General features: G+C 41.2%; 1 protein-coding gene across 2 annotated transcripts in view; it reads right to left on the bottom strand.

The window, feature by feature from the left end:
- LOC115131934 (transcription factor 7-like 1-B) overlaps positions 1–26,411 on the bottom strand; it is a 47,305-nt gene extending 20,894 nt beyond the window's left edge. For both annotated transcript variants that reach the window (XM_029664045.2, XM_029664054.2), the window contains exons 1-3: positions 25,494–26,411; positions 25,253–25,325; positions 25,021–25,148 (exon numbers count right to left, since the gene is read on the bottom strand). In XM_029664045.2, coding sequence (XP_029519905.1) covers positions 25,021–25,148; positions 25,253–25,325; positions 25,494–25,679 — 387 coding nt within the window. In that variant the 5' untranslated portion in view covers positions 25,680–26,411. The remainder of the gene's footprint in view (positions 1–25,020; positions 25,149–25,252; positions 25,326–25,493) is intronic.
- Between the last annotated feature and the right edge of the window lie 237 nt (positions 26,412–26,648).

The raw sequence follows: 26,648 nt of genomic DNA, 5'->3' as shown, positions 1-26,648 counted from the left end.
TTCATTTTCACCACACTGCTCAAGGCTGAATCGCAGGTCCTAATGGGCCCAAGTCCATACAACTGTCAGGAGGCCCTTGCTTTTAGATGCTGCTAGCTCCCTATTGAAACTTTATTTTGTTCTGTGCATACTGCTTAATGAATGCTGCTTTCTGGAGGGATAACCAAAACAATACATTTTTCACTGTCTAATCTATGTCAATCACAAGTCCCTCCACAAATGAAACAAGCCCTATTGTGAGCATTTGGTCTACCCTGGCCTGACCATGCCAGCCCCCAGCTCTCCCACCCCCTCCTTCCCTTATTGGACAGCTTCCAAGGGGACTGGGGAACATACCCTGAGGCACTTTTAAATGTAAAATGAGCCAGCCTCCTTCATAAAATTGTCACTGTACTCGATGGAGTGGCTGATGAGAAAGACCCCTTCAAAACGACCATCTTCCCCAACCCACCCTGTAAAATGTCTACCTCACACACCCAGTATCAGCAGTTCCTACATCACTGTAGTCAAATACACACCAGCCGCACACTACGAGAGAGGGAGAGGTGGTAGGGGATCAACTCAGGGGGGCTTCAGAGTTATTCAACTGCTTTCTAGAAATCTTTCCACACACACACACACACACACACAGGTCAGTGTTCCTCATGCAGGAAAAGCTGAGAGTCTAGATTTTATATAGATATTTCCTTCACTCCAAGTTCGGGGCAGAAGCCTCAAATTAAAGTGGGAATGCAATGTTCTCTCTTCAAAATAACAGAACATTTAGGCTAAGAATCAAGGGACCCTTATTCAATCAAAATCAATGAAAAATTCTGTTTGACTAAAAACACAAAAACCTGGTCAACAGATCCCCCAAAAATAAATGCACATACATAAAACCCAGAAAGGAACGCATGGTAAATGGGAAGATACTGTTAAAATGGTTATTCCCATGGCTGAAGTCTTGTTGAATAATCTGTAAAAGATTGAAACTAAAATCAGCAATTACACGTTACAGTAAACTTCAGGCAGTCAAGTAATGCTTTGTAGATGCCCTTAATTTCATTAGAAACAAACACAATTTGAGCAGGCCTAGGTTGGCCTCCATAGAGACACTGGTTTCACTGTAGAGTCTGCTCTGGTGAAGAGTTTCAGAAAGCTGTGAGAGCTGTGCAAATAAAAGTCAACTTCTGCAACTATCTGATCCATTTCCATGCCTCTAATTGTCTTCCAGCCTCCCTCTGCCTCCAGAACTCAGAATAGACATCAGTAGAATACTGTGCTACTTATCAGGGACCCAGATGCAACAAAGGTGGCAGAGTCACCACAGAAAATTTCCCAAAAGCCAAGATGAAGCCCTTTGGTTTTCCGAACAGAGAGAATACAACATATGCTCTGGGGCATGCGGACTGCCAGAGTTGGGTTCTAATTGTTACATCTCTCACACAGAGCAGGGGGGGGGAAACATGGCCAAGTGTCTTTGTCATCTCTGAAGTGTGTGCCGTCATACTGCTGGCCAGGCAACATCATCAGAGCATGGAGGAGAGGAGAGGCAGATGTCTGGACATTTGTTGTCAAAGTAAGTCAGACACTCTGCCAGAGACAGAAAAAAACAGCCCAAACTTTTCCACTAACTATCTGCCGTGTCGTTACAACTCCTTGAAAAGGTTTAATCAAATCTGCGATTGACACATCCTCAGGTTCTTTTGTTCTATAGTCAATCAACTACAAAAATGTGTCTTTGAAAATGTCTACAATGTCTATTTTAGGGACCACACACACTGCACCAAATGCTGATCTGCCGTTCATTCGGCACGGTGTGTTTTAGGGTTCGCTGGTGGATGTCCTTTCTGCACGGTTCTACATGTAGAATCGGTTTGCACTAGGTTTCTACATTATGGCCGGCACTCTGTTCAGACGTTCTAAGTACTATCGGCCAGCAAACGCTACCGTGTGTCTGTGCCGAGCAACCTTGGCTAAAATCCTATTTCTTGCTCCCCACATCACCGTGAATCTCAGTGTTTGGAAATCACTGTTTAATGTTCTAACTTTTGATGATGTATATAAAAGTTAAAAGTTGTAGCTGATGACATCTTTTTTTGAAATGCGTATTTTTCGCATACAGTATGTTGACACTGGTATTGTGCTGGAGATAATAAAAATGAGGTTGAAAAGTGGTGGAGTTGCCCTTCCAATACCAGCAGATGAATTGACAGGGACACTCCAGGGCAGAAAACCTGCCTGGCGGGCAGGGTGTCTGCTCTGGGCTGGGGCCATCAACCCCACTCTCAACACTCTCTTCTCCAAACAGCAGGGAAAGAGAAATGCTTCCAGGGATTGCTCCAGCATATATGTCAATCACCTACTTTGTGGAGAGCCCCTCCCCATTGTTTTCTTTTGCCCCTCAACAGAAAATGGGCCACACAGCTTGCTGTTAAGAGTGAGCTGTTAATGATCCTCTACCTATATGAACAGCAGCACCACACAATGGCCTTGCCAATCCTTACGCCATAGTCCCTCCCTGTTTATTTCCGCTCAAATCACCTGCTGATCCACCTCTACGCAGACGACACCATTCTATATACTTTCGGCCCGTCATTGGACACTGTGCTATCTAACCTCCAAACGAGCTTCAATGCCATACAACACTCCTTCCGTGGCCTCCAACTGCTCTTAAACGCTAGTAAAACCAAATGCATGCTTTTCAACCGATCGCTGCCTGCACCCGCATGCCCGACTAGCATCACCACCCTGGATGGTTCCGACCTTGAATATGTGGACATCTATAAGTACCTAGGTGTCTGGCTAGACTGCAAACTCTCCTTCCAGACTCATATCAAACATCTCCAATCGAAAATCAAATCAAGAGTCGGCTTTCTATTCCGCAACAAAGCCTCCGTCACTCACGCCGCCAAGCTTACCCTAGTAAAACTGACTATCCTACCGATCCTCGACTTCGGCGATGTCATCTACAAAATGGCTTCCAACACTCTACTCAGCAAACTGGATGCAGTCTATCACAGTGCCATCCGTTTTGTCACTAAAGCACCTTATACCACCCACCACTGCGACCTGTATGCTCTAGTCGGCTGGCCCTCGCTACATATTCGTCGCCAGACCCACTGGCTCCAGGTCATTTACAAGTCCATGCTAGGTAAAGCTCCGCCTTATCTCAGTTCACTGGTCACGATGGCAACACCCATCCGTAGCACGCGCTCCAGCAGGTGTATCTCATTGATCATCCCTAAAGCCAACACCTAATTTGGCCTCCTTTCGTTCCAGTACTCTGCTGCCTGTGACTGGAACGAATTGCAAAAATCGCTGAAGTTGGAGACTTTTATCTCCCTCACCAACTTCAAACATCAGCTATCTGAGCAGCTATCCGATCGCTGCAGCTGTACATAGTCTATTGGTAAATAGCCCACCCATTTTCACCTACCTCATCCCCATACTGTTTTACTTATTTACTTTTCTGCTCTTTTGCACACCAATATCTCTACCTGTACATGACCATCTGATCATTTATCACTCCAGTGTTAATCTGCAAAATTGTAATTATTCGCCTACCTCCTCATGCCTTTTGCACACATTGTATATAGACTCCCCCTTTTTTCTTTTTTTTCTCTACTGTGTTATTGACTTGTTAATTGTTTACTCCATGTGTAACTCTGTGTTGTCTGTTCACACTGCTATGCTTTATCTTGGCCAGGTCGCAGTTGCAAATGAGAACTTGTTCTCAACTAGCCTACCTGGTTAAATAAAGGTGTTCTCAACTAGCCTACCTGGTTAAATAAAGGTGAAATAAAAAAATAAAATAAAAATTATGCGAGCCATTGCCACCTCTACTTGATCTATGCATGACATAAAATGAAGGAAAAAAATTGTCTAAATTTGAATTAAGATCCATTGTTTACGGACATTACAGGCAATTACATAGACAATTATTAAGCAAACTCCAGCCCTCATTGTGCTAATTAGTGGTTAACTGACAGGGAAACGATGGGAAGTTATGCTGGTCAGCTTGGCTGCTACTGGCCACAGAAATAGCTGTTAGTGGAAAAACAGCCCATTATCCAGTCTGCAGTAAAGTGGATTACCTTATAAGAGGAAGTTGTCCATGAAAACAATCCTCAGGAAAACGAAGGAACTTACACAGAGAAAATATTATGGTGCCTACATAATTGATGGAAATAACAATTAGTTACCATGAATATATCCACACCCTGTATTTACCATTTCTTATGTAAACATAGATATACACTGCTCACCTTTATGGAGTTGTCAGCTATTAACAAAAATGTTTTCACATTAAAGAAAAATATTACCTTGAATAAAAGTTGATGAGCTAATCCAATGCAACAACAACTAGAAACACTTTATCAATTCACTTTCAAAGCCCCAAAAACAGTCCTTTAAGGATAAACTGTGTGCCAAATGCACAAGCCTTCAAATAGATACATTGCAAACTATGCCATTTTGAATCTGAGAACATAAAAATGATAGATGTGTTTGGTAGGATGTGTGAATAGCGGGGTGATATTTCCCAATGCCCCAGCCCAGAGCAGACACCCAGGTTATGCATGGGGTTAACCCCGAGAAGGCTGCCGTCTCAAGCAGTGTCACTAGCATCCTTCTAATGGCTAGCACATTCAAAGTGTCCATTAGTACGTGGAGGAGTGAAGTTAAGTGACTGTGACAGGGGCACTCCCTCAGCTCTCTGGGCCTCTATTGTGACCAGGTTGGTCGCCCTGCTCTCTTATTCACAGCCAAGGAAAAACTGGGTCAAAGGTCAGCCATCCAGAGTGCACTGGTTTCTATGGCAACATGGCCTATTAAGGCCAGGCTCATAGGCCTCTTAACATGCTCTTGTATACAAAAGAACTATTAGCGCAAAGAGGGAAAGAGAAGAGTGAAGAGGGGAGGCAGCATGAGGGAGGTCTTAAAAACACAGTGGAGGGGCTTTGCCAAGATTCTAAATCAGTTACACACTGTGCCAAACAGTCCCAGATAAATCCAACATAACAACCATCCATGCTTTCTTTACAACCATCAGTCTTGGTCAAATAAAGAGGTGACATCACTGGTCCATGCTCGTCTACAAGCTACAAAGTTGACGTTTAAGACACAGAAAAACAAAGAAAAACTTGCAGAATCATCAACACTTTTTAAAAATTCAACCTTTATTTAACTAGGCAAGTCAGTGAAGAACAAATTCTTATTTACAATTTTGGCTTACCTATGCGATGCTGGGCCAATTGTGCGCCACCCTATGGGACTCCCAATCACGGCCAGTTGTGATACAGCCTAGAATCAAACCAGGATCTGTAGTGACGCCGCTAGCACTGCAATGCAGTGCCTTCGACCGCTGCGCCACTCAGGAGCCTAATTGGTTTGATGCTCAACAGTAAAAAGGCAGCTTGCATTCTTCTACACATGCATTAGATTCATTTGTAAGGAATTCTAAATCACACAAAAACGAAATAGATTCAATTGCATTGAACTCAGTGAGCTTTCGTGTCATATGACTAGTTCATGTATATTCTGAAAAATGCCATACTGGTCTGCAAGCCCTGATTTATTTAGGCTGTTATTTAGGCTGCTAAAAATCAGGTTCTGTTTGTAAAGTCCCCACTCATGAATTTTGACTTCTGTCTCATTCCACTAGGCTAGCTGCAAAAACAAATGTATACAAAATCTATTTTTACACAAACAAACAGTGCAAACCCAAGATATACCTCTTATTTTGGCCTTTCTGAATAGTGCCTTGAGGGTTTTACTAGAGAGAAAAAGACTGTGGCTTTGATGAGACTGCAGTTTTTTGTATCTCAAGCAGTTATTTGTATCAGGGTTAATTTTTATTGGGGGGGGGGGGGGGGGGATTGACATGATCAAGAATTATTGCCAGAGTTTAAAGAGTGTTGCTACATCAGAACAGTGAATGTCTCTTTAAACGATGTACAGTATCGTTTTACTTTAAGGCAATTTCAGATCAGATTTGGTTAGGAAAATAAGCACTTGTTGGGGTGAAAGTTTAGAATAAGTTAGCAATTGTATTACAGAAAACAACGGCAGGCTGGTCAAATAAAACAATGTATAATTAAAGCCACAAGACAATAATAATGTGTCTGGCAGGAGGCTCACTTTCTCATTCAAAGAGAGTAGGCAGTCATGCTGTTACACTCAATTATTTGAAGTCAATTATGTGGTATCTGGTTTCAATTGTGATAGACTACCCTGGTAAACGCAGTATTAATGCGGTCCAATGTCAAGCCATGCTACACTTTTAACGGAGGAGACATTGTCAGTCTTTCACGTAATTTCCCCTGGCACCGTTTGTCCAGTAACACAACATTTTATTGTTTGGGGAGCAGCCTACTTTCATTGAAATGCACAGCCGTAAACCTCTGTAATTAACTCCAAAACTAGTTGTGACTAACAGTGGTTGGCTGGATGTATAATAAGCTCAAGAGAGAAATCAAATTAACTCTCTCTCTCTCTCTCTGTGTCTGTGTCTGTGTGTGTGTGTGTGTGTGTATGTGAGCTAAAAGTGCAATATCTACACAAATGACATCAATGAAACCTGCATTTTTCATTTATACCCAAACACAAATGTACTGACAGAGACAACATGGGTTACCAACATAATAGAGTGTGTGGTGCAGCCAAGCAGGTTATGATCGGTAATAAGTCCACCATACACCCCCACACAACAGGATAAATACCTCTACACAATAACCACTTCTAAACTGAGGTAGAAACAAAAAAATAAACTTTTTCCAGAAAATGTAGATAAATATTTACACCTCTGGGTAAATTTGATCTTAAACGAGGATAAGTCTTGCCAAATTTTATATAACTCCTCAGACCAGCTGACACAGGCAGGAGGCCATGAAGCATCTTTGAGAAAAATCAGTATAAAATAGGAGTGGTTAGGTGGGGTGCTGGGGAGAAGGAGAGAGAAAAAGGGCCTAAATTAAACACATTTGTTTCTGCTCTCACATACCACAAGTCTTATGAAAACAGAGGGTTGATTGTGTTCACTCTGCAGCCCCCCCCCTTCCAACTCCCCCCCCCCCCTCGCTGCCCGAGCACCAGCCCCTCCCCCCACACACAGCTGCCTGCAGATGCCTGCTGTGTTTGCACTGAGAGTAGGCACAAATCTCAGGGCCTGAAGTCTCAGCCCTGCCTCATCTCAGTTTTACTGCCCGACACCCCTCTCACCCCACTGCTAACCTAGTCTCTCTCTGACACATGCACTGTGGGTATGCATGCCTGAACTTGCAGCCCATACATCAGAGTTAAGTTGTTCAAGTTTAATATGGCAGCATTTTGGACTTTAAAAAAAACATTCACATAAAAATTAGTAATCAAACAAAGTCAGCCCTTATTGCTGATTTTTTAGAGATCAAAATGGGTAAAAATGCGCCAAACAAAGGAAACAATTTTTAAAAAGTACAAATATTCAAATGTTCACTAGTACAAACATATATAAAATGACACTTTCCAAAGAAAGTGACATTTCTGAAGAATTTAGGCCAATGGAAATCACCCTGCCTGCCAGTCCCCTGCCTGCCAGTCCCCTGATTCCAGAAACATCAATCTTTAGGAGGGATACGGAGCAAAACGAGCCTGGGTCATAAGGTCCTCTACCTCTTCAAGGTTCACCAAGTCGTCAGAGCAAAACAACAGAGTAGTAAGCATATGCAAGGAACCTTCCCCTTCCTGAGCACACAAGAACCGCTCAATCCCTGTCAACACTCAGGAAAAACCTCTGGAACAAATACTTTCCGGAGTGTTTGGCGAAAAAGGGAGGAGAATGAAATTCAGTGAGCTTAAAGAAAGAAAAAAAATCTTTACGGATAATAAATGCCATGTCAAATTAAATCAAATGATCTGTATCTGAAAGGGATTATAGGAAGTACCAAAAGGCACAATGCTAGCCAATAGTCCTGATGAATGCCAATGATATCATGGAGATTTTCAAGATATCAGGGAGAATGGGGGCCACTAAATGTCAATGGAATGATATTGAATCAGAGTTGGGGTCAATTCCATTTACATTCCAGTCAATTCAGAAAGTGAACCAAACTCCAACTAAAAAACAATGAAGAGAATTGGAATTTTAGTGTACTTCCGGAATTGACTTAAGTTAAATGAAATTGACCCCAACCCTGATAGAAATCCATACACCAACTCATGGTTAGCCTTGCCAATTTCAAAAAAATATTCCAGTCTTTGCATATTACTATCATTCAATCTGAATACATTCTTATGAGAGGGGAAAGGTGATTATGACCAGGGGCTGCAGCAAATATCAGATTCCCAGGCAGGGGCAGAGCTAAGGGGAGGCCCCTACCAATTACACTGAGTGTTCAGGAAAGCAGAGCCAAGACCATGCTGCCACAGACCTACCTGAACACCAACCACTCTCCAAAAATCACCACTAGAAATACTGCGTATACTGTTCAGCTCGCATAGTAGTTTTGTTGAGATTGGAGAAAAAAAATATTTATATCTTGATATAGTCTTTCCTAAAAAACAAAACAATTCTCTCCCACTTCACAATGCAACAACTTCTTCCAAATCCAAAGTGCTCACTCCTGCAAACAATTAGAGATGACCTGAGCACTGTAAGCTGTGTGTGTCAGATAGAGAGGGGGAGAAGGAGCTGATGGAGGAACGAAGGGGGAGAGAAGGGAGAGGGGAGCTTGTGCACAATTACAGCAGGGATTTATGGCCTGAGAAACAATTTATAAATCACAGCGCCTGAGCTAATGTGATCCAGATTGCTCGCCATGCAGCTGCAATTTTGGTCTGTGTGAAACTGCATAATAAACCTGACTGGAGGTCATTTGTTGGGTGGTGGTGGGGCGGAGAGAGACTGGAGTTGTGGGTGGGGGCTAACGAGGGTGAGGTCTTTGGCTCGCAAACTCTGGAGGTGTTTTGGACAAACATGCTGGGAGTCTTATATGTTGGGTGGGAAGTTTTGCTGAGGTGCAAAACAGGATTGTTGATCTTGACAGATGCTCGAGACGAAGTGTTCTTGCGTAAACCTCACAATGACTTTTCACATGCAAATAATAAGTCAGACGTTTATAAAAAGCTCAGTAAATCAAAATGCCATTTTGTATTGCGGTGAAAGGTAATTGAAGGAGAGCAGCAAAGCAGGCCTCTAGCAAAAAAACCTCATCTTGTCTTTGAAGAAATCATATTTATACAATGACACTAGCCTAGCTTGCAATAAGACGCTATATCCATGTCTCAGGCACAAGTTCTAAGCCAATGTCATTGCACCCATGTGAAAGAATTTAGCCACCATAATCAAATCAATGAATTAGACCGAAAATGTATTTTAGATTGTGATGAGAAAAAAAGAATAGTGTGGCTTTTTCCCCCTCTTTTCGTATCTTAGGGCTGGTGTGAAAAAGGGAACGGATGTGCTCAGTGAACCTGGGGCTTTGGTGACCACTCAGCAAACTGGCCCTGAACCTTGACCTCTCACCCTTCACCCTGGGGGGCAAACAAAGCTCTGAGTGACATCTGAAACAGGAGACCCTATGGGGAGAGAGTGTCTGGACAGGGCTGAACTGACCCATTAACTCTGCTGATAAGATTTAGTGCCTTTTTTGTTGTTTCGTGTCTTAAACCATGGGGTAGCACACAGCTCAATCAAAAATAACGAAGCAAGCAACAAATTTGAGGTTAAAGTCTTCATTTCATTTATTTGCCAACGCCTCCATATTATACGAAAACAAACAAAAACTGTTCCCTAATGAACGACTTCACCCGCCTGACGCCAAGCTTAGCTGTGATTACCAACAACAAGCAGGAGGGGGGTTCCATGGAGCTAGTGTTAATACATGTTTAACGAGGGGCTTTGCTAAGCCCAGACTAATATGAATTATAGCAAAGGAGGAGGTGGGAGAACAGAATAACATGGCAAAACACATTACTGAAAAATACAATAAAGATGAAACAAACAATTCCCAGTCTGTTTATAAGGAGCTCACTGAAGATTATTCACCACTCTTCCAAAAAGTTGCAACACAATAGCTCATGTAAATAGCCTTCTAGCATTAGCATGATGTAAACAAAAACACTGGAGAAAGTTGATGGAGAATGTGGCATATAGAAGTGATGTGAGCCTTGGTCTCCAGAATGCTTAAAGCCACTGTAGTATTTAAATCAGGCAAGGAGGGAGGAAGACTGGGTGAAGGCAGCATTCTGTAGCTCAGCTGTGAGGCTCTAAGCCGTTGCCCTAGGGTCTTTGTCCTGCCTTTCAGGGCAGGTCTGAGGTAGTCAAAGACCCTATTCATGAACAGCGCTCCCCCTGCCAACACCCATACAGCCCCAGTCAACTCAGCCCACAGCTATAGAGCCTTTCCATTTCACACGAGAATCAGACTTGCCCCCAAAGCCTGCTTCAGGGATTTCCAATAGCAGGCCTTTCCAGCCCATGTACAAATCAAACAAAAGGATTCCTTGGACTATTCCATGTCATATAGGCTTGATTAGAGCTATTTTTTTTAAATGTAGCTAGCTGGTCTGACTATGCAGCAAATAAGTCATTCACATTTGTAAGGATTTTGTATCAAAGCATGTAAATTGATGAGGGATTCTGCCAGTGGAAGGTGTAGAGGGGTGTGCATCCCAAAGAGTCGCCATATTGCAACTGAACATAGAGACCCCACACTATATGTTTTTTAGAATACATTTCAAGTCTTATTCTTTAGTATACCATTGATCAATCATGCTAGTGGACAACCATTTCAAAATTCTGAAAACATATTTGAAGACAAATATGGAAAAGTGTCAAATGAAGGAATCACAAGGACAATCCTTGGCAGAAGGAAAAATCCCAATATCACTTGAAACCGATGCTTTAGGATCTCAGCTGGAATTCATCGGTGTGTAGAACATTGCATCATGGTTTTAAATATGCCATGAAAGGCCATAAAACCACAAATCAAACTATGAAAAGCTGTAAAAAAAAACATAAAAAATTAAGAATATATACATACATAAAATATACACACATCTCATCTGACTAACTGGATCCACAAGTCTAGGTGGAGACAACGAAGCTACACATTTCAGATTACTCGAGTCTTCGCTTTGGTTTTAATCAAATTTGACGCTCTGTAGAACATTGTGACTCCTTAACAAGTACAATTGGTTTACAGGGGTTATGTGGAGGTAGCTAAGGGCACCCAGGGGCAATAGAGAATTGCATGTTAGGACATCATCCACATCAACAAGCTGAATGATAACTAAATAACCATTTTCGTTATGGCGTTACACCGAAAGCTGTCAGCATCCATCAGCTGTGCTCCTAGGACTGACTGTCACAACGTGCAGAGCTGGCGGTCCAAAACTGCTGTTCCACCTATATGCCTTATCCCAGAGCAACCTTGGTTTTTGATTTAACCCACCTGGAAGACCAGGTGTGTTGAATTTAGGCAATCACTGAACTGATCAATTAGCACAGTTGGTCAGGTGTGGGGCCTAGTTGGACCAAAATCCTGCAGTACCTGCGACACTCCAGGAACAGGGTTGCCTACCCCTGCCTTATCCTAAGAACCTTGTCTGGGGAAGATGCAACACTTTCAAACATCTTCCTCTCCACAAATTAATAATTTGAGTAAAGGTTTGTAAATTGGGTACATAAAGTGGATACACTCTTCCAAGATACATTCATTTGCTGCTTGTAAATGTATTCAAGCTTACAGTGCATGTACTATAAACACTAGCGTTATTACACTGTAAATATGTATGAAATTGTAATAGGAGTTGAAATGGGAGTAGCACGCCAGTTCACACTTTAGTGAACTTGTTACACATTGTATTGACACCATGAACACTCATATTTCTGACAAATGTTTTGAAGTGTCATGTAATCACCTAGGTATGTACAATTTATAACCAACGAACACTTATGTATGCCCAAGAAAACACATTTTCATCCATCTGTGTTAATGTGGCATCTAGGACCTTTCTGTAGAATGAATGCAGGTGCAATGTGCTGTCTCGACATCCCTTATCAGGAGACTTGAGCCGGGACGAGCAGTGCAAGCCACAGCACCGTTATGGGGATTTGCTTTTTTGGAAGGAGACGAACTGATTTACAACTTCAACAAGAAGAGCAGCTGCTCCGCTCACTAAACTCATCCTGGAAAGATACCCATTCATGTATTTTTATAAACTGGGTGGTTCAAGTCCTGACTGCTGATTGGCTGAAAGTTGTGGGATATCAGACCAAATGACACAGGTATGACAAAACATTTATTTTTACTGCTCTCATTACATTGGTAATCAGTTTATAATAGCAATAAGGCACGCGTTGGGTTGTGCCTAAGAGCAGCCCATAGCTGTGGTATATTGGCCATATAGCACACTCCTTCGGGCATTATACAGTGGGGCAAAAAATGCAGCCACCAATTGTGCAAGTTCTCCCACTTAAAAAGATGAGAGGCCTGTGACAGACAAAATAAGAAGAAAAAAAATCCAGAAAAATCACATTGTAGGATTTTTTATGAATTTATTTGCAAATTGTGGTGGAAAATAAGTATTTGGTCAATAACAAAAGTTTCTCAATACTTTGTCATTGCCAACAAAGGGTATATAACAGAGGTCAAACGTTTTCTGTAAGTCTTCACAAGGTTCACACACACTGTTGCTGGTATTTTGGCCCATTCCTCCATGCAGATCTCCTCTAGAGCAGTGATGTTTTGGGGCTGTTGCTGGGCAACACGGACTTTCAACTCCCTCCAAAGATTTTCTATGGGGTTGAGATCTGGAGACTGACTAGGCCACTCCAGGACCTTGAAATGCTTCTTACGAAGCCACTCCTTCGTTGCCCGGGCGGTGTGTTTGGGATCATTGTCATGCTGAAAGACCCAGCCATCTTCGATGCCCTTGGTGATGGAAGGTTTTCACTCAAAATCTCACGATACATGGCCCCATTCATTCTTTCCTTTACACGGATCAATCGTCCTGGTCCTTTTGCAGAAAAACAGCCCCAAAGCTTGATGTTTCCACCCCCATGCTTCACAGTAGGTATGGTGTTCTTTGGATGCAACTCAGCATTCTTTGTCCTCCAAACACGACGAGTTGAGTTTTTACCAAAAAGTTATATTTTGGTTTCATCTGACCATATGACATTCTCCCAATCTTCTGGATCATCCAAATGCTCTCTAGCAAACTTCAGACGGGACTGGACATGTACTGGCTTAAGCAGGGGGACACGTCTGGCACTGCAGGATTTGAGTCCCTAGCGGCGTAGTGTGTTACTGTTAGTACGCTTTGTTACTTAGGTCCCAGCTCTTTGCAGGTCATTGACTAGGTCCCCCCAAGTGGTTCTGAGATTTTTGCTCACTGTTCTTGTGATCATTTTGACCCCACGGGGTGAGATCTTGCGTGGAGCCCCAGATCGAGGGAGATTATCAGTGGTCTTGTATATCTTCCATTTCCTAATAATTGCTCCCTCAGTTGATTTCTTCAAACCAAGCTGCTTACCTATTGCAGATTCAGTCTTCCCAGCCTGGTGCAGGTCTACAATTTTGTTTCTGGTGTCCTTTGACAGCTTTTTGGTCTTGGCCATAGTGGCGTTTGGAGTGTGACTGAGGTTGTGGACAGGTGTCTTTTATACTGATAACAAGTTCAAACAGGTGCCATTAATACAGGTAACGAGTGGAGGACAGAGGAGCCTCTTAAAGAAGAAGTTACAGGTCTGTGACAGCCAGACATCTTGCTTGTTTGTAGGTGACCAAATACTTATTTTCCACCATAATTTGCAAATAAATTCATAAAAAAATCCTACAATGTGATTTTCTGGATTTTTTTCCCTCATTTTGTCTGTCATAGTTTAAGTGTACCTATGATGAAAATTACAGACCTCTCATCTTTTTAAGTGGGAGAACTTGCACAATTGGTGGCTGACCAAATACTTTTTTGCCCCACTGTATCTTTAATACAGTAGAGGTTGGAGAGTCTACTCCGGCCATACTAGTATACACTTAAGATTTTTTTTTTTTAATCTACGGTAACCTACCTGTAGTTACTATACTTACTGTACCCTGCGTTCTTGTAAGTAAAGATTGCAGAGTAGACCCAGAGAAAGCATTTCCATGGCCTTCATATGAACTTAGGTGAAACCAGATTAATATCTGAGTACCAAGGAATCTAGAACTGTACGATCTGATAGTATCATGCAGCGGTCTGATTGGCCTGCAAGGGAAGGGCAATGCATTCTGGTCCACAGCAGAGTAGCGCTCTGTGGGGGAGAGAATCCCTCAGATAAGAGAGCCTCAAGGTCTGGAAGCTGGCCGACCTCAGGATAACAACCAAAAGAATAGAAAGGCCCATATCTACCCCAGTTTATGCTCCCACCACCACCACCACATCTCATCAACAATCTCTCCTCTTCCCTTCTCAGCTCCCTCTGTCTCCTGCAGAGCTTAAATTAAAACCAGCTGTTTGGAATACCATACCGATGAAAACTTATTCAGATTTTTTTCTTCCTGCTGTACAATCAGGTTTTATAGCGTGGAGTGAGGACTTTAGTGTACACTTTAAGAGAGCTAACGTTACTTAATGTGCTATAAAACGGGGCTCCACGACATGAGGACCACATACAGAAGGAATCCCAAAGCCCTGAGTAGTGGTGCCGTCACTGTGTCCTATCCCCATCCATCAGCCAGGGCCCAATCACCTGGGAGGCAGATTGATTACCCAGACCCCTTGATAAAACCAGGGAGCCAAACTCCCTCCTAAACGGAGGCTTACTCCTAATACCGGAGACCATAGACATTAGTGAGCATGAGACATGCTGGCATTAACATGATATATTATCCAGCCTCCACAACCTCCTGCTCATGTCATGACAACCATTTTATTTTCAATACAATTAACAGCTGTATGGCCTTGCTAGGAGCTCCATTGTTTAGGGGAGGATTCCACATATCATGACGGTGGTGTCATGGCTTAGCCCTTACCTCCATGCCGAAGTTGACAAGTTTGTCTCCGAGACTCAAATTGCATTGCTTCTACCGTAGCTCATCTGGCTCTCTGAGCCCCATGACGGCCCATCCCAAATACGCTAGAAAAATAAGAGCATCTGCTAACAGAGGGCTGTCCATGTACACCACACAGCCTGTGGTATGTTGAGAGCTCTTTTCCCTTTAGGCATGGGGGAGGTCAGGAAACTGCCTTCACAGTGACAGCGTTGAAGTTATATTATGTGGAATGAGTGGCATACAGGCATACATGATCCACACTCTGGTGTCCTGAAACCTGCTGCTGGGGTTTAAATTGATAGTTCGAGATTTTTTTTTTTATCTACTTCCCCAGAAGCAGATAAACTTGTGGATACCATTTGTCTCTGCATTCAGTGTGAAGAAAGTCCCCAACTTGCGTTAGCACAATAAAATGTACGTTTATGGGAAGCTGTTCCTGTAGACTGCCAGTCATTACACTAACGCTAGTTAACATTTGCTCGCAAAACTACCTCAAACTTGGTTCATACTGGACAGAGGAGTTCAGCTGACTCTGGGGCAGTAGATAAAGGGCTTCAGAGCCAAAATCCCGAACTATCCCTTTAATGATCCGCAACATGCCATTGACTCATCTCACCTTTTAAATGTGATAAACACTTACTCGCTACACTTATTCAGTCGATCCACAGACCACACCGTCATTTACCATGTGTGCGCTTGGGTGGTCTGTTTTTTGGAACAATGCACATCTTTTGGTTAACCCGATACCTCAACGGTCCATGCATTTCTAGGCTCCCAAATAGCAAAATTCACAAAGGGGCTATAGCAGAGATTCTTGTTGTCTTCTCACGTTGGAAAGATTACCAACACTGTACACTTATTTGAAAGAAAACCTCCTGCATATTCAAATAAATAACTACATGTAATGAAAGTGTAGTTTTTTTAAAAACATTACCTTGCTACTCCGCTCGCAGCTTGCTAGCTAGCTGGCTAAAAACAGCAAGCAAGCTAGCCTTTTATCTTAGCACATCTCCCCCATGTGAAATAATATGCCCTGGAAAATATTATTATACTTGCCAGTGTAACCTACATCATCCCAGTTTGATATTTTTTCATATTTTTTTTATTTAATTAGGCAAGTCAGTTCGATTAGCCTTCGATTACTGGCCCAACGCTCTAACCACTCGGCTACCTGCCGGCCCTGATTTGCTGCTTGAATGCATCAGATAAAAACACAACACATAGTTACAGCGGTTTTTACCCTTTCAAAATAGCCTACAATCATGTAATTATTGCTTCTAAACAAAACGCATTGGGGGGGGGGTTCTATTAAGGCTATAATGTTGCTTGGTTTATTGTTTTAAAACAGTCGCTGAGATTATACATTTGGTTATCAATGCAAAATAGACTGCCAGTTTGATGCATATAGATCAGATCAATGAACCAAGCGAGTTGTTTCAGCCTCATTATCTTCACAACACTGCCCCTACCCGAAGGAAGGAATAATGCGATGCTTTTCAAAATTTGAGTGCCGTATGCAGGCCTACGTACTACAAGAGGCCGCCCATTTTGTGATGAAAAACGACATGCATGTAATGCGCTACGATCTAAGGTGCCTGTCAACCAGCTCCTTACTTATACCTGTAAAAGTAGGCACAGTGAGTTTGTGTTATATATATATATATATCATTTTTATTTTTTTACAAACATGTTATTTCTACATACTGTATCAAGTAAAACAGACACTATCAATGTGGATTTGAAAGGTATTCATGCTTTGGCTGGCAGATCTATCAAGTTCAACAAAAAGTAGTCCCGATTTTTTCATGAAGAAAAGTACTGTACCACATCTGAAACTCTGAAGTAGTTCTGGCCAGACCTAATGGATGTGAAAAACACATATCTGGGATAAATAAATTGATAAAAACACATTTGCACACATATTCATCTTGGCACTTCAAAGGGATTCATTGATGTCACAGAACGTAGGGAGTCTTTGGCTGAGGGGGGGGTTATCCTTTCCTCAAAGGGTGCTGAGATGCTCCTGATGGGCCCTGCTCTTGAGAAGCCAGCGAGTGCTATAAACAGAATTTCTAATGGCAGGCGGGAGGGTTGGTGGGTAGGTGGTGAGCTAGCAGGAGAGGGGTGGCGGGTGGAATTGAAGCCAGCTCATGCTTTTCCACAGAGACCAAAGAGGGAGGAATAGAAACCAGGACTGGCACCATTTCACACACACTTCAATACAAGTGCTGTTATGAACTGTACATGAACAACCCAGAGTCTGAAAGATGAAATACAGAGAAATAGCCCTCCTCCCAGAGACACCGGAAAATAGGTAGGCTGAGATTCTAGAGCAATGACCTAAGTAGCATCTTCACCACTTCATGAAGTAATCAGTAGAAATGTTAATGCCAAAACAAATGCAAATGCCTCATCTCTCAAGTGTAAAACCAAGTTCCTATAGTGTTAAAAGTGGTTTGTACTCTTTTCATTCAATTACTATAGAAGGGGTGGGTACGCCTACTAGAGAAAGGTTTTCATACAGACTTTAGGACATGCAGTGCCTTCAGAAAGTATCCGAATCCCTTGACTTTTTACACATTTTGTTTTGTTACAGCCTGATTTTAAGATGCATTACATTGAGATTTGGTGTCACTGGCCTACATGTCAAAGTGGAATTATGTTTACACATTTTTACAAATGAATTACAAATAAAAGGCTGAAATGTCTCGAGTCAATAAGTACTCAACCCTTTTGTTATGACAAGCCTAAATAAGTTCAGGAGTAAAACTTTGCTTAACAAGTCACATAATAAGTTGCATGGACTCACTGTGTGCAATAGTGTTTAACATGATTTTTTTAATGACTACCTCATCTCTGTACCCCACACATATAAGTATCTGTAAGTGGAATTCAAGCACAGATTCAACCAAAGACAAGGGAGGTTATCCATTGTCTCGCAAAGGGCACATATTGGTATATAGTTACAAATAAAAAAACAGACATTCAATATCCCTTTGAGCATGGTGAAGTTATTAATGACACTTTGGATGATGAATCAATACACCAAGTCACTATAAAGATACAGGTGTCCTTCCTTACTCTGTTGCCAGAGAGGAAGGAGAGGGCTGCAGGTAGCCTAGTGGTTAGAGTGTTGGGCCAGTAACCAAAAGGTTGCTGGATCGAATCCCCGAGCTTTCATGGTAAAAATATGTCATTATGTCCCTTCTGAACAAGGTGGTTAATCCACTGTAGGCTGTCATTGTAAATAAGAATGTGTTCTTAACTGATTATATAAAAAAAATAAAGTGAAATAAAATATTAAATAAAAAATAGGAAACCGCTCAGGGATTTCACCGTGACGGTGACTTTAAAACAGTTACAGAGTTTAATGGCTGTGATAGGAGAAACCTGAGGATGGATCAACAACATTGTAGTTACTCCATAATACTAACCTAATTGAGCTTTCCACACAATTCAGGTGTGAAAAGCCCTTAGAGTCTTACCCAGAAAGACTCACAGCTGTAATCATTGCCAAAGGTGTTTCAACAAAGTATTGACTCAGGGGTGTGAATACTTATGTAAATGAGGTATTTCATTTTCAATACATTTGAAAAAATGTCTAAAAACTTGTTCATTATGGGGTAGATGGGTGAAAAATAAATATATTTAATCCATTTTGAATTCAGACTGTAAATGTGGAATAAGTCAAGGGGTATGAATACTTTCTGAAGGCACTGTATCAGAACTTTAATCTGGGTTACAGCTGGATATTAAAAAGTGTTAGTAGAACACTGTTATACAGAACCTTATTTTCCTTTAGTTTAGCCAAATAAACTTGTAGGACATTTAATTTACCAATTGCAAGCAGTAAGCCCACTTATGACAAATACTGTATACCATTTTAGAGGCGAGATGTTTGCAGGTCTTGACGTTCCTGAGGGCACATGCAATCTTTTTTAATCGAAATGCTACCACTAAATTGATGTAGATTTGTTTGCCTTTGAAGAAGAAAAAATCCTTTCCAAAACATAAACCTCGTCCAAAATGTTGCTCTGTTTACACAGTCCTTGGTTAAAAAAATATTTGCAAGCTTACATCGAGATTACTTTCAGCAGTCGCACACAGCATCGAGGCTTGTCAGAATGAGAGCTCTGGACACTGTTCCCTCTGTAGCAGAGCACAGACAGAACCTCCCCTGCTGCTCTCCTCACCACACCCCTCCACCTCCACCATTGGGACTGCAAGGTGAGTGGAAAAGGCAGTGTTCTACCTGATTAAAAGACAGCTCCACACAAATGCCACACTTCCGACTTACCCCCACACCAGTTTGTTGCCAGTGTTTTATGTTAATGTCAACTCTAGTGTAATTGTGTTTCCATAGCTAGGCCTGACAGTGAGACTTGTGAAGAGCAGAATCAACATCCTCTGCATAATCAAATCAGTTGCCTTGTGAGAAGGTGTTAAAGTTCATAGTTAGACATTGTTATGTAAATGGTGGCTGAAAAGTACCAGTGGCCTGTCTGGCTTTGGCCCCAGGTGAAAAAGTGGTCCGCCGGAGCCATGGCCCAATGAGACATGGGTGCCAGCCCCCGTAGATGGAAACAGAAAAGTCTGAGCCTTTTGGGTAAAACACTGACGTAAATCCTCAGTGGAAATGCGCCAGAATACTGTTTGCTTATACAAGGTGAGGCCCTTTTATTCAACAAGACAATGTCACTGTTTACTTTTCTTTGTCTACATATTTTTAAGCACCAAAAAGACTGGAAAAAGGAAGACGTCAGAGAGGCATGCAATTGTAGTACTGACATGTTCAGACATTGTAGCAGCACATTCACGCCCTGACTGACTAGCACACATGCATTTGATTCAGTTGTATCCAGGTGACTTTAGCCTACCTGACAGACTGCACACACAAGAGATAATTCACTGTTTACTGATACAACATTGTAAAAAGGGAGTCCCTTTAAAAAAGAAAAAAAAAAGAAATCTTGACTGAAATAGAATAGGGCCAATAAACATTAGTGTTTTGAACAATTCCTCCAGCACTCTTCACTGAGAGTTCCTAATCACATCCATCTACAATAGGCCTAAAAAGAACAACACTGACAGTCTACCTCACAGGGGGAAGCCTTCTTGGCCCTCACCCATGACAAAAGTCTGGTGAAACGTCTTTCCAAAAGCAAAGTTCCTCCTGAACTCTCAGCGGATTACAGCGGAATTTCAGCTCAGAACAGCCACTAAATCAGTTATGCTTCACCCTCTAGAGATTTGTGTTGTGCTGAGCCAAAGTGTCTTACATTGCTCATGATAGGGTTGTCATATGCACATTCTAAAGTTGTGCCTCAAAACAATAGACATACCATACTAGATTAAACCAGGAACACTGGACTCGGGTGTAAAAACAAGGCGTACTCTACAGAAAGCATGCTGGTCTCTTGAGAAAAGCCGAAGAATAATGCTTATTCAGCTGTTACGGTTTTCTTCGTCTGGATATTGCATTACTTCTAAAAACATGGAATATCAATTGATTGAAAATACCCATCTATTGTCATAGAAATAAATATTTGAGTAATTTAAAGACTATCACATAGCTTGCAATTATTTGATCCAGTTACTGGGAGGCCAGAAGGGGGAGTTGTTGACAGTATTGTTCGAGAGAGAGAATGTACCATGGGGAGAAAAATACTTTCCTAACAGTCTCACCTAAAAGTTGAGAGTTGTTGAAGCATCTCTACTGCTCCTGTTTGTGTTTACGTTCCCTTTTCTGATCCACAGGTATTCTGAACTCTGTTTTATTCTTATTCCTGATTTACATCTTTAAAAACAGACACTGCAGGCCAAATCCATTGTTGTTGTTTATTTTTTATGTAGTAACTGTTCAGAGCTGAAGAGCAAAATATTTTCAACACCAGACTACTGTATGAAACAACTTTCCCCCCCTTTGGAATTAAAACTTGAAATCTGCAGCTTGAGGGCTATTAGGTATTCTGTTTGAGATGCTTAACTGTTATGCCCTTCATTTATATACATAGGAGAGGACCAATCTGGAGCAATGATGTCAATGTCAACATGACAAAGTTCTGGTATGAGCCTGTATAGAGATCTCAATCACAGTCTCCAGCTAACGAACCAATTAGGAAACATTGCAGGTATGTAAACAGAGCAAATGTACAGAGCAAATGTTACTGTGGAACTCATTAGTTTAACAAACTTGTGTACCCAATGTTTGAGCAGAGACCAATGACCAAGTATTCACCATTAAATGCAGCTGTATCCAACTCGGCATACCAATTTTAAAAACTATCATTGTAGGCTAAAAAGATTATAAATTCAATATCAGATTATTCAAAGTCAGAGCATTTTCTACTAAGTCCCAGGCAGTGAGTTTTATTCAGCTCCATATGGCAATACCAGTAAATCAGTCACAGTTTAAGACTACTTGTTCAGTAAATACCCAGAGTATTCCAGCCAGCCATTGTCTCACTGTGGCTTCTCTACCATGGTGGTGCTCTTTGACAGAGCGGGTTCAACATGGCCCATTAACCGGATTCTTTCCTCCCCCTATAGTTTGGGGGAGCTCCAAAAGTATTGGGACAGTGACACATTTGTTGTTGTTTTGGCCCTGTACTCCAACACTTTGGATTTTGAAATGATACAGTGCAGACAGTCAGCTTTAATTTGAAGGTATTTTCATCCAAATTGTGTGAACCGTTGAGAAATTACAGCACTTGTTGTACATAGTCCCCCCCCATTTTAGAGGATCAAAAGTATTGGGACCTCATTTACCTTTATTTAACTAGGCAAGTCAGTTAAGAAAAAAATCTTATTTTCAATGACGGCCTAGGAACAGTGGGTTGCCTGTTCAGGGGCAGAACGACAGACTTGTACCTTGTCAGCTCTGGGGTTTGAACTTGCAACCTTCCGGTTACTAGTCCAACGCTCTAACCACTAGGCTACCCTGCCACCCCAAAATACAGTATACAGTATGTGTATGAAAGTATTCAAACATTTAGTATCTGGTCCCATACTCCTACCAAGCAATGATTACATCAGGTTTGTGACTAAAAAAAACTTGTTGGATACATTTGCTGTTTGTTTTGGTTTCAGATTATTTTGTGCCCAATGGAAATGAATGGTAAATATTATAGTGTCTTTTTGGAGTCACTTTCATTGTAAATAAGAATTGAATACGTTTTTAAACACTTCTACATTAATGTGGATGCTACAGATGCACACATATCAAAATGCTAACCTCACCCGTTATTGTAACGGTGAGAGGCTAGCATGTCTTTGGCATATAATATGCGTCTGTATCTTTCTCACTCGTCATTATTTATGATTAATTCAGGACTGTCCATAATCATAGTAGCATCCACATTTATGTAGAAGTGTTCAGAAACATACTCTATTCTTATTTACAATAGAATTGACTCCAAAATAGCACAATACATTATTTAGCATTCATTTCTACTGGGCACAAAATAATCTGAAACAACTAAAACAAGCAGCAAATGCCTCCAACAAGTTTATAGTCACAAGCTTGATGTAATCATTGCAAGCTAGAAATATGGGACCAAATACTAAACTTTTGACTACTTTAATAGACAGTGAATTTTTCCCCAATACTTTTGGTCCTCTAAAATGGGTAGAATATGTGCAAAAAGTACACCTCATTACCTCATAGTCATAGCATCATTTAAAATCCAAAGTACTGGTGTACAGAGCCAAAACAACAAGTGTGACTGTCCAAATCCTTTTGGAGCTCACTGTAGCTCCAGCATTGGTACACTTAGAGGGAATGTGGATCCCTCCCTAAAGCAACTGAAATTGAGAAAGAAAACCGACAGCCCTCCTGACTCACTTTTTGTTTAGGAGGTTTTTTTCTTCTTTTTTCTGAACAAAATGAAAACCATGGTGGGAGGTAGAGCTCTGGGTCCCAGCATGCTTTGTGAGGGGTCATGGAGGAACAACATGAGGTCAAGACAGGGTTTACCAAAATGTTATCATTTCCCTCACTCAACATAATAAATAGGATACTTCTGCTAAAATACTAAGTCCATTTTCTGTATCTGGAATTGGTTTTCGTCGTAAATAACATTAGTATATGGGGTCTGGCACATTTACAAAAAACACCCAGAAAAATCTATTTCACTGACCTTGGATATGTTTAACATTTTGGTAAACTTGCACGCAAAAGATAAAGTGAGGAGAAAGGAAGGAAAAATATCCAGAAGGAAGCAACAATTAATATTATTGTGATGTGAGTGAGGTGAATGGATTGCTTCCAAAAACATGGATCATACAAAATGTTCTAAACAAAATGGTCTTCATTTAAACAACTTTTCATCATTGCCAAATTCCAGATATGAAGCCACAAAAATAATTAAAATGATAATCTTAGATCGAAGGAACCGAAATTAAGGCAAACATCTGAATGTATCCAGAAAAATGTCAAAAAGGGACATATGAGTGAAAAGTACAAGCAGAAAACACAGGCCTTCTACTTAAACTACTATTTTCTTTTGACTATTCATGCAAAAAAAAAAAATCATGACTTGAAGAACAAACAAATATCTCCACGGTGGTATGAACCTTGTGTGTAGAGAGTAGCCATTTAGTTAATGAGCCCCAATGGAGACCTCCAATGAAGCCATCAAGCGCCTGCTCAGAATAACAATGGTCAACTAACGCCTCACTAATTGAATGGAAGGTCCATGGAGGAAGGGAGAGTTGGTTTGAAACAGTGAAAAGGAGACAGAAAAAAGCAGATAAAGGAAGGGGGTTATTGCTTTTCAGTGAAATGCTTCACTGGTCCCATCCAAATCACTCGCTTTTGGGGCTGAGAGAAGGATTGTGGGATGGAAATGCTCTTAACAACAACAGTATTTCATTAGGTGGTGTTTCAGGGAAGTTTATGCTAGCCACATTGTTTTTTAGTTGATTTGATGCGCAGAAAGGATATTTTCTTTAACTGATAATTATATACAACGGATAACAATATCTACATGAAATGCATACAGAAATCTGAAGTGTGTACATAATTCTTCCCTATAAGCAGGCCTCGTAATAGTGTATTAGATTAGTGCACACTGTTTTTCCATAATATGCCACACAAACTGCTATATATTGTGGTATATGGAAAATAGATAATGTCATTACAGTAGGCATAATTTTCTTTGGGGGGGGGGGGGGGGGACACTTTCTAAATCATGGGCATATGATTTTGGGTAAATAACTGGTCTAAAGCTAATGCTGACATGACAGTTAATTGAAGAAAACAAGGGCATTCAGCAAGATAGCTTTTGGGACACTACTGTGACCTACTGCATCTTGTTTTGATCAGGTATTTAAACTGCAACATCTGATGCCATGTGCATCAAGTGTCTAAGAGTACAGGTATCATGCACCCATACATTATTGCCACGGTTTGCTTTATGCAAATTGTTGAATTTGGGCTCTAGGGAACATTGAATGGGCTTGAAACGTATGGATCTCAATGTAGTATGTACTTAGTTCTGTAGTCTGATGAGTTTTTGCTGATAACTACTTTATTGAGGAAAAGTGTAATTACTATGCCTGCGATATGTGGTTGTCCCACCTATCTTCAGACGAACGCACAAACTGTAAGTCACTCCGGATAAGAAAGTATGCTCAATGACTGAAATGTAACAAGTTGTTGCTAACCAGGCCAGTGCCACAGCTTCAGTTGAAGAATCACATTTACAAAATGACGATAGTGCTCATTTTTATCATATCATATATACATTTCTGCCTCGAAATAAATAGATCAACGTCTTGATTAATCATGGACTTCATGAGAATTGGAAATTGAGTCTAAATTGGCAGTTAGTATCCTACAGAAGGCTGACGGGGGGAAATCCCCAAAGAACAAAGAACTAGTTACTCCTTGAGAGGCCACACTAAGGGAATATGGCGGTCTGGTTATGCAGAATTAACTTTTACGCATGCCTTCAGTGGACAGCAGATGCAGATTAGTGGCAACACTGAAGAGTAACTTTTGCTGGACTTTGTTATGGCCACTCACCGTTCTTGCGCTAGGGGACAGGGCCCCATTGGATAGGTAGGGGTTGGTAAGATCTGGGATCATGAAAATCGGGTACCCAGGATAATGGGGACTCTTGAAAAAGCCACCATCTTGCTGTCTTCTGAATGCTGTAGGGACAGAGCATGGAAGTCAATATAGAAAAGGGACATCACTGTACATGTAATGCATTAAAAATATATTAACCAACAGCATTGCAAGAGGTAGTTTTTACCTTCACTAAAGTAATCCCTGGTTTTCTCGTAACTGTCTAAGTCTGGTCTTGGTTGAGGGCGCCTCTCTGCTTGCTGATAAGGACAGAGGCACACACAGAACAAGAAGGGAAAACATGTTATTGTAGGCTCGTCTATTTCAGCAATACGTTCATACCAGAAAAATATTGTTTGAAATGTGATGTATATGGCCTATTTAGGACAAGCTGTTCAGTAGATCACCCTTCACTGCAACGTCCTTACCTCGGAGTCTGATGAGCTACTGTTGTTTTCCGATTCGTTTACTAAAGAAGACTTCAGATCATCCAAATCCCTCTCGGCTGATACATTTTCGGATATTTTTTCCTCTTGCTCCCCTTCATCTTTGAATGATATCATTTCATCATTCGCCCCTAAATCATCGCCGCCGCCTCCGTTAAGTTGTGGCATTTTGTGGATAAAAAAGTTTCTCCCTGATAAAGTTGGCAAGAAGGCGCGATCGCTCCAACAATCCGAAATAAATAGTCAATTTGCAAAGAAGAAAAGTCCAGTTTGCGCAGTAGTATAAACAACACTGACAGTGTGAAAACAAATGCCACGTTTTCACATCTCCATTTTGATATACTGAATCTCCCACTTTTCCATGATGATGAGCTCCAATAATCCACCAAATACAACTGTTTTAATTTCGGCGTCAATATCCGGATAAAACAATTTCGCAAAGTATCTTCTTCACTCTTCCCAGTCGGTTACCTGTAGCACACTCTCCCTCAGTATGGGTGCTGAAGAATGCAACTTCGATATTCTTCCTGAAACGCACACAGGCAAACAAACTGGGTACGAACCAATTGAAATTGAAGACTGACGTCCAATTTCACCTCCTAAAATCCATCCATACGTGAGTTACAATTCGACAGACAAAATATGTCTTATTATAAGCATGGAACTCGAACCACATCTATTGCTTTCTTTCTCAAGTCACTCTCTCGTTAGTAAATATAGTTTCGACCAAAACTATATTTAGTTCGAGGAAGTTTACCTTGTTATAACTAACCTTCGTATGTTCTAAACATGAACTGAAATTATATCCGGTGCAAAATCGATATTTTCGGGTAGGTCGACCGAGGTCTTTCCCTCCACATTAGCTGACGGGGAATGCGCTCAAAAACTACTTGGTTGTTCAAGTGGAAGTAAAAGCGCAGCCTGTTCAGAATGCAGAGGAGGAGTTAGCAGAGAAAAACGACACTTAATTTATCATGTAAACGGGGAATGCTTAAAGGAACAGTTTGACCATATTATACATTACAAAGTTACCATTGATATTGAAATTGTATCCTGTTGTTTCAACATCAGTAAGATATCGATGGTTATGTGACTAACAATTCTTCCAAGATCTATGACAATGTTATAGGTACTTCA

Source organism: Oncorhynchus nerka, linkage group LG13 (assembly GCF_034236695.1).
Source record: "Oncorhynchus nerka isolate Pitt River linkage group LG13, Oner_Uvic_2.0, whole genome shotgun sequence".
NCBI lineage: Eukaryota > Metazoa > Chordata > Actinopteri > Salmoniformes > Salmonidae > Oncorhynchus > Oncorhynchus nerka.
Note: the sequence above shows the minus strand (reverse complement) of the source record. Positions and strands in the feature narration are given on the sequence as shown.